The sequence below is a fragment of the Octopus bimaculoides genome, chromosome 5 (genome assembly GCF_046866305.1).
Source record: "Octopus bimaculoides isolate indiv1 chromosome 5, ASM4686630v1, whole genome shotgun sequence".
NCBI lineage: Eukaryota > Metazoa > Mollusca > Cephalopoda > Octopoda > Octopodidae > Octopus > Octopus bimaculoides.
Genome location: NC_142932.1, coordinates 113,563,422 through 113,577,286, shown reverse-complemented (window position 1 = coordinate 113,577,286; position 13,865 = coordinate 113,563,422). Strand labels below are relative to the sequence as shown.

At 33.2% G+C, this 13,865-nt stretch overlaps 1 protein-coding gene across 1 annotated transcript; it reads right to left on the bottom strand.

Moving 5' to 3' along the window:
- Positions 1 to 2,696: 2,696 nt before the first annotated feature.
- On the bottom strand, positions 2,697 to 12,348 carry LOC106877008 (UPAR/Ly6 domain-containing protein crok). The gene is made up of 3 exons (XM_014925787.3): positions 12,162 to 12,348; positions 8,012 to 8,137; positions 2,697 to 3,877 (listed from the first exon to the last, which is right to left on the bottom strand). Exons 1-3 carry the CDS (start codon positions 12,220 to 12,222, stop codon positions 3,645 to 3,647), a joined length of 420 nt encoding a protein of 139 aa, XP_014781273.1. The 5' UTR covers positions 12,223 to 12,348; the 3' UTR covers positions 2,697 to 3,644.
- Between the last annotated feature and the right edge of the window lie 1,517 nt (positions 12,349 to 13,865).

Below are 13,865 nucleotides of genomic sequence, written 5' to 3'. Positions count from 1 at the left end.
CTTCTTTCAGTTTCTGTCAAAATCCACTAAGAATTTGGTTGACCTGTGGCTATAGTAGAAGACACTTAACCAAGGTTCCACACAGTGGGACTGAACCCAGAACCATGTGGTGGGAAGCAAACTTCTTACCACACCTGCACCTATAGACATAGATATCAGAAATGTTTCATCTCTCAAAACAGTCAAAACAATTGTAATCCTATAATAAATTATGAACTTTTTTAATTAAAAAAAAAAAGAACAATTATCGAATAACACGTATAGATCTAATAATAATTTATTTTCATATGGTGTTATAGAGAAATACATTGCAATTTGTGGACAATAGTATTGTTGGGTACAGGCATCCAACTGCCTGAATTTCTGTGTATGTTGGTGCAGAACAAGTATCAGCAGAAGACTATGAAGCTATTTACATCTTTCACCAATATATATATATATATATATATATATATATACGAGGGGTGCTGAAAAGTTCCTGGCTTTGGATATAAGAAAATACAGGAGGATCAGTAAATTATGATTTCATTTAACAGATTCCCCTCTCAAATTCACACACTTATTGCAGCAGTCCTTCAGTTTTTCTAAGCCCTGTAAAAGAACTTGGAAGGTTGGGCCTCCGACTAGGCCTTTTGTGATACCCTTAAAGCCAGGAACTTTTGAACACTCCCTTATATATATATATATATATATATATATATATATATATATATATATATAAATTAATCAGTTTTCATGAAATTGCACCTGATAAGCAATTCCTGTGGACAAGCTTTATAAAGCAAATTACAAATTTCATACCCAAACTGAATTGACATATATCATCATCATCGCTTAACATCCGCCTTCCATGCGAGCATGGGTTGGACAATTTGACTGAGGACTGGCGAACCAGATGGCTGCACCAGACTCCAGTCTGATCTGGCAGAGTTTCTACAGCTGGATGCCCTTCCTAATGCCAACCACTCCGAGAATGTAGTGGGTGCTTTTACGTGCCACCGGCATGAAGACCAGTCAGGCAGTATTGGCAACAGCCATGCTCAAAATGGTGTATTTCACATGCCACCTGCACAGGAGCCAGTCCAGTGGCACTGGTAACGGTCTTGCTCAAATGTTTTATATATATATATATATATATCATCATCATCATCATCATCGTTTAACGTCCGCTTTCCATGCTAGCATGGGTTGGACGATTTGACTGAGGACTGGTGAAACCGGATGGCAACACCAGGCTCCAGTCTGATTTGGCGAGTTTCTACAGCTGGATGCCCTTCCTAACGCCAACCACTCAGAGAGTGTAGTGGGTGCTTTTACGTGTCACCCGCACGAAAACGGCCACGCTCGAAATGGTGTCTTTTATGTGCCACCCGCACAAGCCAGTCCAGGGGCGCTGGCAACGATCTCGCTCGAAAATCCTACAGGAGCCAGTCAGGCGGTACTGGCAACGGCCACGCTCAAAATGGTGCATCTCATGTGCCACCCGCACAAGAACCAGTCCAGGGGCACTGGCAACGATCTTACTTGGCTTGCCGGGTCTTCTCACGCACAGCACATTTCCAAAGGTCTCGGTCAGTAGTCATCGCCTCGGCGAGGCCCAATGTACGAAGGTCTTGCCTCACCACCTCAGCCCAGGTCTTCCTGGGCCTACCTCTTCCACGGGTTCCCTCAACTGTTAGGGTGTGGCACTTTTTTCACGCAGCTATCCTCCTCCATTTTCACCACATGTCCATACCAGCGCAATCTTCTCTCTTGCACGCCACAACTGATGCTTCTAATATATATAGGGAAGATGGTTTCTACATGGTTTCTACCTACAAGATTCCATTCTTGAAGTATTGGTAAAACTGAGGTTTACCAATGTGGTTTATCAAGTGGTAAGAGACACTTGCTCAAGGTGCCATGTAGTAGATCAAACCCAGAACTACGATTCTGAAAAGTATTTCTTAATCACATAGTATCATGGTTGGAGGCATGACTTACTGCTTTGGGGTTGCATTAATCAATTTTACCAAAGTATATAACAAGTGTAGGTTTTTAAATATTTTATGATATAATTTCATTAAAATGAAATAGATGTTTCTAGTATTAATCAGTATGTAGCAGAGAAAATGAAAATAGGAAGAAATATTTGAAAATATCATTTACCAAATATGATAAAAAAATAACATGTATTTTCCAAAGAGTTAAATCTAAAGCCAAAAATTAGGGTCCCACCGTTAGGACCAGAACATCCAAGAAGTAACAACTATTTAGTCTTAACATAGTAGACACATGTAGTCTTCACAAACAAACCTGGTTCAGAAAAACAATGAATTATGCCATTTTCTTTTCATATTCTTTACATTTGTTTATAAAATAGCTCCTGTTTATCTGAATGTGAAAACTTTAATCTTCCTTAATTTTCCTTCTTTTCTTTTGTCACTTCTTTGATGTTTCACATCTGGACCCAAATCTGAACCACAATCCAATATCCACTCCCTAAAAATTTATCTCACTCAAACTCCCTTCATATTCATACATACTTTACATCTAGCTACAAACAAGCAGCAATTTAAACACATCAGCCTCATTCAACATATTTACCATAAGCATTTGCCAATATATGTCTTCGATGGACAAAATTCATCAGCAACAAAACAATATTTTATCCTAAAATAAGACACAAAAAAAAAAAAAAAAAAAAAGATAGAAAGTAGTTTCTAAAGAAATTTAATTACAAAAGTGTTACAAAGATTTTAAAAACAAATTTATTCAAAAAATGCTATGCAAACAATTTTCATGAATAAGATAATAATGTCTGTAAATATGAGTTATCATACAAAATAATTTTGATATACATTAAATATAATTCCATCCAGATTTTCTTTTTATTTCCAGGATTTCCTAAAATTATGCTAAGCCAACAAATTGGAATGTGAAATGATAACAAAAAAATTCAAAAAAGTGGAGAAGAGCTACAAAAAAGCTATTGAAGAGTGTTAATAGTACTTGCAATTAAATTTCAAAAGAAATTGGTGATGTTAAAGCTAAAGTTAAAAAAAAAAAAGAAGAAAGATATATTAAATAAATACAGCACCATGCAAAGTTTCTTAGCTTTTTGTTTGGTTCTTGCTCTCTCTCACCATTTATAAATTAAAGCTCAGGAATATTAAGGCTATTAACACTGATATTTAACTTTGCAATTTTAAACTTGGAATAATTTCATGACAGTTTGAACCATTTCCAAGATGTTAAATGAAAAGTAGCTTCAAACATAATGTCGGCAAAAATAGTTTTAACAAGTATTTTGCCACAATATTTTTCATTATTAACAATGTTAACAAGTCTGGTGTAATTTTATATATATATATATATATATATATATATATATATATATATATATATATATATGTGTGTGTATGTATGGTGTATGGAATGCTACATATAAGCCAAATTGGAAATTATGACACAAAAGATATTTTTATATGTTCGTATACTTTTCTAAGTGATAATACTGTCTTATAAATGCTAAAAAAAATAATCAATAAAAGATATAATTTTTGTTTTTAGTTTTGCAACTAAGGTTTTTTTTATTTAAAAAAAATCTTCGGTCCTAGAATAAGTGGAGAGGGAAAAAAAAAACATTAAAAATCTGCATCTAATTATAGTTTTTGCCATATGTATTGTCCAACAAAGGCAGTTGTCATGAGTACAAAAGGTACATTCCAGGAATTTGCAGAATTACAACCATCCATATTGTTACAATGACAGTATCTCATTTTTATTCCATTTGTACCAATTCTATCTTTGCACTCACGTCCTTCTCGGGCACCAATTTCACCCTCCTTAGCACATTGCCTGATATAACGGGCTTGCCACTTATCATCAATTTTGACTGAAAAAAAAAAAAAAAAAAAATTTTTATCAAAATTACAATACAAAAATCAATATAAAACCAAAAATTAATTTATTCCATCACGATTACATTTATAGAAATCAGCAAATACAGAAATTACAATTGAAAATTTTAATATTTTAAACATGTTTAGATGTTGTTCTAGTTACAATAAAAACTTTCATAAAAATTAACTGTATTTCCATAACTTCTTGTGTCAGATTAATAATTTTTCAACATATTGTAATCATATAAAATTAAGTGTAAACCTATTATAGTAAAATACATAATTTTAGTTGTTATCAAAAGCACTGGTAAATTAAGCAATCTAAGAATTATGAAGACAATAGAGTTTTGCTAAAATGTGTGTGCTTGAAACATTAAGCAACAAATTGTTTTTTTTATTTCCCACAAGGGGACAACACAGAAGGGGTATTAAGCAACAAACGAAGAGCAGAAAGCCCAGAGGCAGCTGGCATGAAAAAGGTAGAGAAATTATAGATAAATAGTGTAGAAGTTGACGTATAGACTAAAGCACACAAAATTTATTACAATTTCTCTTAAATAGAGAAAGAGAACAAAAACCTAACAATAATTGTTAGGGATTTTCAAAGAAAAACAGAGATAATTTCTAGAAATTACAAAAGTATTCTCATATAATTTTGAAAATTTACACTCTTTGAGGATAAAAATTGATCTCAGATTTTCCTCTACACATGGAAATTAACTCTAAGAGACGAATTTATATTTATGACAAATTATCTCCCTTTTTCTTTTGAGAATAACTATTATCAAGTTCTTTTTTTTTCTTTATCTAACAGTGACAGTAATTTCAATTTATTGGGAAACGTGTTTTTCACTCAATATCTGGTCCCTTTACTTGTTTATCTAAATTTTTATAATTAGTCCACTCAAGTTGTTTCCTTTAGCTTATTTTAGTTATTAATTTTTTTCAATTAGAGACATTATAATCAAAAAAGGAAATGAGTGGATGGAAGAATTGTAACATTAGAATTACTATAGATACTCTTGTGTAGTAACATTATTTATTAGAATGCTGTTAACCATTCCACTGTTTCAATGCTAGAATCAAAAATATGTTAGTGACAAATAAAGATTTTCAAATGGTTTAGTTAACTTCATATATTTTCTAGCATAATTTGATAAAATATATATATAAACAACCAATAGGTGAAGATCTGGTTTGAAAACTAAGTTTGGCCTCAGGAGCAACCAGCTTTGGAAAACTACTTAGAGAAGTCTCACCCTATGCGTTTTAACACACACACACATTTGGATAATGATAAACCTCATTTACAAGAAAGGTCTTCATACACTGATATTATTATATTTATGTGAGATGTTTCACACACTGACATTTATGCGGGATGTAAATAAATGTCACCATAGCCCAATCAGGACCAATATGAACACACACAAGCACAAACACGCACAATGGGTCCTCATTAGTGAACTGCTAACTCAAGGCTATAGTAGAAAAAACTTGCCCCAGATTCCCTGCAAAAGGACCAAATTTGATACCATGTGGTTACAAAGCAAACTTCTTAACCACACCATCTGATAAATAAAACATCTTGTTCAAAGAAACAAGATTTTTTAATAACACTTAATTCTGTATATTCCTTAAGCTTTTCTTTTAAATTATCCTTAAAAGTATATATCATTATCAATGATTACCATCATCATTACTGTACTAATTCAGATATTAAACTGAAGTGAATTAATCCAATAATGAAAATAAAATTTTTAAAATAAACTTTATTTCTTAATGAATATTCTCTCAAAGCTAAAATTTCATTTTAATTAGAAACAAGCAGATTTTTGTGCAATGGCCAAAACCTAAGTTATGTAAGATTAACTAAGGAGAAGTTTCATGTTTTAATCCCTAAATCTAAGAATAGCAGATCTTATGATTCAAGGCAAAGAATTTCAATCTAATGAATCTGTGATCAGCTTCTTTTCTATCATAGTAGTACAAACAAAGCTAGTGGGACTATTCAATAAAAATGTTGACGTTGGGGTTGTTTTATGACACTGAAAAATTCCTTTGTAAGGATTTTAACAGAATCGATAAAATTTAAAGTTACTGAAATAAAAGTAAAACATAAACAACTATTTTTATATTCTGAGTGACATAAAGAAAATCCTCTTCTTCACAAATTAACGTTCAAACTTAATTAGTGTATATATATATATTATATATATATATAATGTTAAACTAATACAGCATTTAAAACTTTTCCTTCCCATGTTGTTGCGTTCATTTTCATGTATGATGCCTTCATAGTGTGTGTGTGTGTAATATAACTAATGTATATTTTTGAAACTAATATTTTTGGATTATACTTTTATTATCAAAACGTTTGTTGCAGTTTTCTAATATTTTTTAATCACGCAAGAGTTGGATAGATTTTTTAGGAAATGGAGCATTATAATATTTATATCATTCCCAAGAATATTAGCAGCAGAAAAAGTGAAATGGCATCACATATGATTTCATATGTGATGCAGGTTTAACTTGCCATCTTACCTCTACTTTCTATGTGTACATGGTTCAATATCAACCAATATCGATTCTCTTAATGTTACATGGCATAATTATGAAGCTAGTATTCAACTACAAATCAGATGTTTTGCCAACAAAGTCAATAATGTAAAAAACAGTAAGATATTGTGGTTTACAGAAGACACATGCCCTCCCAATTTAATACAGATATATACCAAAAGTACATATAAATGCATATAGAAGCATCATGTGGCTAAGAATTCATTTCATAATCATATAGTCAGTCTGACCAATAATTGATAAGGGGGAATTTTATTCACAGAAGCCAAGCAAAGGTCCACAGTATACATGCGCAAGTGTAAAACTAATGTGTTAATAAATGCAACTTAACAATTTAATAAACAGAGATTAATAATATAAGTACCAAACTAAAATAACTGCTGGGTTTGATATAACCAGCTAAAAAACTTTTAAGACAGTGACTCATTATGGTTGCAGCCAAATTACTAAAACCAGTAAAAGAACATACACAACTATTTACAACCAATTTCTAATTTATTCAGCAACTTTGTTGGTCTTACATCTCTTAATTCATACTTTAATTATATTTCATTTAGAGTCAGTTTTCATCTGTATATTGATACCTTATTCCATTCTGTAACTTGCCACAACTAAGTTGTTAAGTAGACTTTAAATGAATCATATGATTAAATCTCTAAATATCTGAGATGAGTCATTTATAATAAGATTATAATTTTTCAGACAAAAGACTCCATCTTTAATTAGGTCAGTGGTGTACCTTGTAATGAGCTTTTATTACTCTTAGTTTTAGAATAAGAGTTTCTAGTTCAAATCCAACTAAGTACATACATGAATAAGATATCTGCTGATTACAGATCCAATTATTTGAAACTGTAAATGTATATATAAAAATTATCGCTCATCTCTGAGGATGAAGTTGATAGCCTATAAACTTTTAATTTTATGATTCGTACAATATGTTAATGGAGAGATAAATTTAGAGTGTCTACAAAATGTATAATTCATCTTCATTGTTGCAATTTTACTTGAGTGTATTGTTTACAGATATACACTGATTAACAGTTTATAAAAAGAAAATCAAATTATTTATACAGTAGTCCCTCGACAGCTCTGATCAAGCACCACACTGACCAAACACTCTAACAACATTATACAAGATGTTTGTCCCTTTTTTGTAATAATAGAATGTGAATTGGCTGCTATTTTTGCAGGTTAAATGACCGTGTAGAGTTAGTTATTAACTTAATTTGTTTTTCAGCTAGGATAAACATATTGACTGTTCTGGCAATCTTTTTTTTTTATTATAAGAAAAATAATTTAGTTATTGCAGATTATTTTCATTCATTTATTTAGTTATACTAATCAGCAATAATACATTTAAAGGATCAACTGTTGTCCTCAGGGATGAAGAATTAAAAGATTTAAACAATTCTCTCAACCCATTAACTGATATTCTCACTTACACCTTCAAATGCTGTACTAAGCTTTCAACTTCCCACTCATTAGCAGAAACGGGACATACACAAAATTATTTTGCAAACACAACTTTTGAAAAATATATCTACCTGTCTGTACAATTTTTCGGCATAGATCACCCTCACAAGTAACCAAACGAAAGGTTGTATTTTGAAAATGATCTCCACAATCTTGCTGGTGGAAAGAGTTGCATTCATAACATTTGATTCCAAAACCTGAAACACAAGATAAAATTCTATATTAGAAACACAATGTATGTGACCTAATGTACAGAATAATAAGGATTATTAAATAAACTGAGTTGAAATAATTGAAATTTTAATCAGAACAAATTTATTTTTCATTCAAATCTAGACACATGTATAATTAATTAAAAGTTAGCTGTTCCATTATCATGGATATGGTGAAAAATAGAAAAATTCTAAGAACTAAAATTTTTAACTTGAAAGTTGAGATTTTAATGCAATTCAAAACAAAGATTTAAATGTAATAATTTTTCATCTTTACTTTTAGTTTAATGTTTGAAATCAATCTTGACTGGTACATAAATATTTATTTGCAATATTCTAATCAAATTGGAAAGCAAATTAAGAGAATCAAGACAAAACAAATATAAGCTGATTAGAATTATCAACATATGCTACAAGCTTATAATTACTTGTAACTAGGTCTGAAGATAAATATGACAATAATCCGTTATTGTATAATATTTATGCAACCATATGTGCAAGATGTTATAAGAATAATGCAACAAAATGAAACTTAAGCAAGCAAAATATCAATAGTGATATCTTTGGATGTTGTAGATTAAAAAGCTTCCAACATTTTAAAATACAGCATAACAAGACTTCCAGTGAAATGAATCAAGTTATTTGTCAAAGGAGAAAAGGTCAGAGCAAATGTTGCCATTCCTTTTAAGAATTAAAACACTGGTGAAAATGAACAACAAGTCAGTAGATCTAGGAACACAGGAGACAGCAATGTTTTACTTATGGAAATTAAAGACAACTAAACAATCAAGGAAAAATGATTAAATAATGCAAACATAAAATAGCAAATTCAATAAACTGTCCTTTATAAAAAAAATAGTTGTCCTTGACCCAGGTGATCATCTACTCTCTCGCTCTTTTTTTACCTTCAGTGCATTACATTATTTGATGTTTCCTTTCTTTATATTAAGATGGAAAAGTGTAAATTGGCAGCTTATCTGCTACTTCTAGCAGATCACATAATAGTTCCTTGGCTGGTTAATGAAAGAATAGTGTGTACTGGTAGGTTTTATTATTAGTTTATTGTACAGATAGGATGCAAGGTGTTTGAAGTAAATAACTTTTCCAGGTCTAGCAGAAATATTCCGTCACTTCAAACAGGCTGCTTCCTCAGAACACACCCTGTTAATAATTGAAGTAATTTTAGAAAGTCTGAAATCCCCATTATAATGTTAGCTATCTTGGGAAAGTGGGTTTTCTTGGTCATGGGAATATCTATTGTCTAAAAAAAAAATGGAACATTGATAGCAATGCACAATGTATGTTTGAAAGAAAATCAAGTAATCAAGGGAAAAAAAAGAGATTGATAAAGCTGGCAGTTCTGTCTGGAACACCAGGGCTTATGTTAGGTCATCACAAGGACAGTTTGTTAATCTGCACACATTAGCTCTAATTAAGAGACTTTCAAAGATCTTCTAGCCATGACCAGTTCATCTTTTTAGATATCTAGGACTACATTATTTAATGTGTTCTTATTTTCTTTAGATGACAGGGTGTGTTTTAAGAGAGCTGCAAAGAGGCTCTGTTTATTCTAGTTTGTTACACTTTCTTGTCAGCATGTATAGGCCTGAGCCTTGCCAATAGCTTTACCCTAAATAATTCAAATATTATCCCCTTGTGGTTACTTTTGAATCCAGCAGTAATCCTATTTTTTTATTCGTTTCAGTCATTGGACTTATAGGCAAGCAAGAGCACCATAAAATTTTGCATAAAAATTCGCAATGTGACTAAAATACAGTTTATTAGTTTCAGAAAATACTTCTTCAGGCTCTACAACGCTTGCATGGATTGTCAGCAAAGACTAAGGAGTAGTAGATATGTTCTGGACGAGGTAGAAATTAATGTAGTCTGCAGGGGAGGGGAATCGTTGGATAGCAATTGGGTGAAGATATTAAAAAAATAAATAGTTAGGTATATTCAGTAAGTTAAAATCGATCCAGAGGAAGCAGGCTGAGAGGAGATTATTGATGGGAAAATAATTAATTCTGTATATGCACTAGGTCGGCGGTTGGAGTAAGACAACCGAATTTTGTTGAACGATCATAACGGATGATGGTGCAGCGATATATTCTGGGAGTTGGTAGTAAATTAAACAAATTAGATGAGTGATAGGGTAACATATTAATTTAAAAAATGGGATAAATGAGAAAAAGTATATAGGGATTAGGGGAATAACTGCTAGCAAACAGCAGATTAAGACCAGGTCAGAAAAGCTACATAGAGGTCACCTCTACTTAATTACCAGATGCATCATAGGCCAACGAAAGTAGTACTCGGCATTCTAGAAATAACAGCTAAATCTCCCTCATATCAAAAACCCTACAATATAAGGAAAGTTCACGCTGAATAGTAACGATCTATAATACAGTAAAAAAGACGAGATGGTCACAGTTTACGAAGCTTTGATCATGTTTTCTCAGTCAGGTCTATGACCTGGTTCTATACAACAATAACAACCAAGAGATAAGAAGCGGTCAGGGAACTGGGTGATTAAAATAAGAAAGAAAGGAAAACGTCCTAATTATGAAAATTAATATGGACCGTAAAGATGCTGTGTTATAAGCTATCAGATACGATTTAAACAGGCAAACATATTGAATAATATTGATTTCCTCAGATCTCTAGAGGAGAAATGGGACTATGCGACACTCGTCTCTTTCAAGGGCATTAACGACACTAGTGAAGTGAAATTGCTTTAATTGGGAATCGAAACAGCCACTAACCAGGCTTACTAGAAGCCTACTTCTCCTTTAATTATTATCATTATCATCATTATACGATGCAAATTTGTGTTTTTAAGATTAGACATGAATATGAAAAGATTCAGTAAGCTCAATGTTTTATTCTTAAAATTTATGTTGAAATATAATTAAAAATTGGTTTCACTTCTTTTTTTTTAACCGCATAAATAATTACATATTCAAGACGTTCTATCGTGATTTATAATGATAACTGTCAGCTTTGAAGCAGCGCCAAAATGTTCAACAGTGAAAAATATCGATTTCCAGCAAAAAAATTTCGTGTTGCATCGAATATCGTTTTATGATACAAATATAGTTGCATTTGTCTTCTATCCTCACTCGATGCTCCGACATATATATACTACGTAAAAAAACAGGTGATTTGAACGGCTGTGTCAGGTATTTATTTTAATTTGGACCATCATTCGTTTTTACAGCTTCAGCAGCCGGACTCAAGGTGAATATGGAAATTTCACAAGGTCAACATACCTTGGCTATCTTATTTGGGTCAAGGGAGATATTTCAAAGGAAGAATTAACATAACCAAACAGGTATTTAGATGAAATTTTCAATTTAAACTTTAAAATAAAATAAAAACCAGAAATATCAATTCTTTTCAATCACATTGGTTTAACAGAAAATGCTTGTTAAATTCGGCTGAGATAGTGATCATCGACTGCTAAATTATTTTTCAGTAAACAAAATACCGAAGGGAAAATTATTTAAATTACAAAAATAGTCGCTATTACAATTCGTTAATTAAATCAAAATAATGATGATAAATGTAGCGATGATCAATAAATATAGTGATGATCACAGGTAGGGTACGATGAAACTGAATTTATAGAGTAAATAATTAATTTTATTAGCAACAGATATGACAACTGAAGATTTGATTGTTTAGATTCGAAAGTGTCACATTCGTGAGTAAGTCTTAATTGTTGGCTAGTCCTTCATTTAGTTAGGTCACATAGGTAAAAAAAAAAAAAAGCAGAATTATAGGAAATATATTGCAAATTACCCAACATGACTTTTAACCAAATCAGTAATAATACTTCCCACCTTAATTAGAAACCAATTTTAATGTATTTAACAATGAGAAAATAATGAAAGGTAATTAGTTAACGATACGTTGTCGTCCTTCCCATATTTAATAAAGAGGAAGTATGATCAAGTAGTGTATGAGAAACATTAATTGTGACAGAGAGGATTGAATAGGACCGACTTACCAGATTGTATATAGATAACTGCAACCAAGAAAAATACGGAGATGATATGAGATAACTTCATGATGATTAATATTGGACTGCTAGGATAGCGTCAATAGAGTAGAACGCTCGGAACCTCAAGTGATGGAAAGACACTGTCTATGAATATGTGTGAGAAACGTAATCGACGACGTCATTGTTAAGCAGCCAATCAATAGCTATCGTTTGCAATCCCCCCCACCATCTTCCACCTACGTACCCGTTATCGAACCGATATGAAAGCTCGTAAGTGCTTTTGTTCTGCTAAGATATAAATAAATTCAGTGCGGGATACCTTGATGGTGAATATAGCAGACTTATGATTTAAACTATTCCAAACGTTATCATCTTGCCCTTTTACTTGTCAGGGATTATATTGTCCAATTTATGGTAGTGAAGAGGTGTGATGAAAATTTATCTGCTGTTTCTAGCAGGTCGATCGCCCCGATGGATGCTCTCTCTGTCTTTGGGTCGTGTATATATGTTATTGTTTAACTTAAGGTTAGGGCTCATATCAGAGAAGAGAAGAGCGTAGAGTTAGTCGTCTCTGTTACAGGTGTGAAGAGGCGCAAAATTTTCTCCGATCTATAATTAAGGTAAAAGTACTATTTACACCAGAAGTACTATTTACCCCCAGAACACTTGCTGCGTCACTGATGCTGCCTTAAGAGTGAAGGCAAATTTTTTTATTACCCACAAGGGGCGACATAGAGGGGACGATACAACCTGATTTGGGGTCAGATGAAAACGGATGAATTAACAGAAACATGCATTTAAAAATTTTACAATGAAATCGAAATATAATCGGATGATGAGACAGACCGGAAGACATTACGGATGGAGTGGTAAGGCGGGTTTAGCACGGACCCCTCGTGCCCCGCCTCGCCACTCATAGCTGAGATGAATCCTTCGTCTCATTCATGTGGTTACATTTATTCGCAACTTTCGTGCTACACTCTTCCATCGACTCTCAAACATTTTCGCAGTCAGGCACTTTCTCTCTAGCTCTACTTTCCTTTTGAGGTGGAAGGTGAAATAATTCACCAGTGCAGAGCTAGATATGAAAATGCCTGACCTTACACCTTTCACCCTCGTTTTCCAAATAACCTTCTCGCAACTGCCACCACAGTGAGAAAACAAATCTTACCTTCTTTCGAGAGGAAATCCGGCGGGTCAATTTTTACAATTGATTCAGTCGATAGCTGTACTCTTCTAGTACCTGACAACAGTTGTTCAGCACATACCCACACCTCTGACACCTCCGAACATTGTACAATAGCGTGCGGGACGGTTTCCCTGTCCCGCTCGCATCTTGGACAAGTCGGAGGGACGGCGCAACCATGTCTTGCGAGTTTGTCCCGAACGGGTAAGGCCCCTCGGTAACACTGCCATGCCAGAGACTTCTGAAAATTATCCAGGGTCTTTGGTCCGAATGTACGTCGGAATAGACTGGCTAGCTGATTTTCGTCGAGACCTAGGGTTTCCCCTAAGGTGTCATCACATTTCGCCTCTACAAGCCCTCTATAGAAGAATGCGGTGGAACCCCCACCGCAGGCATTGCACAAGCGACGGAATAGCAGGAGTGCTTTGCGACACTCCGTGTACCATGTACCTAACTTCGATCTTCGATTCAACCAGGTTTCCCATCCACCGAAACTAGTGAACTTGGGAAACATCTGTTTCGCC

Bases quoted from the DNA above. Each gene is read 5' to 3' on its own strand.
- LOC106877008 (XM_014925787.3), bottom strand. From the start codon at position 12,222: ATGAAGTTATCTCATATCATCTCCGTATTTTTCTTGGTTGCAGTTATC. The intron at 8,138-12,161 runs GTAAGTCGGTCC...CTTGTGTTTCAG, and splicing joins AGTTATCTATATACAATCTG to GTTTTGGAATCAAATGTTAT. The intron at 3,878-8,011 runs GTAGATATATTT...TTTTTTTTTCAG, and splicing joins CCGAAAAATTGTACAGACAG to TCAAAATTGATGATAAGTGG.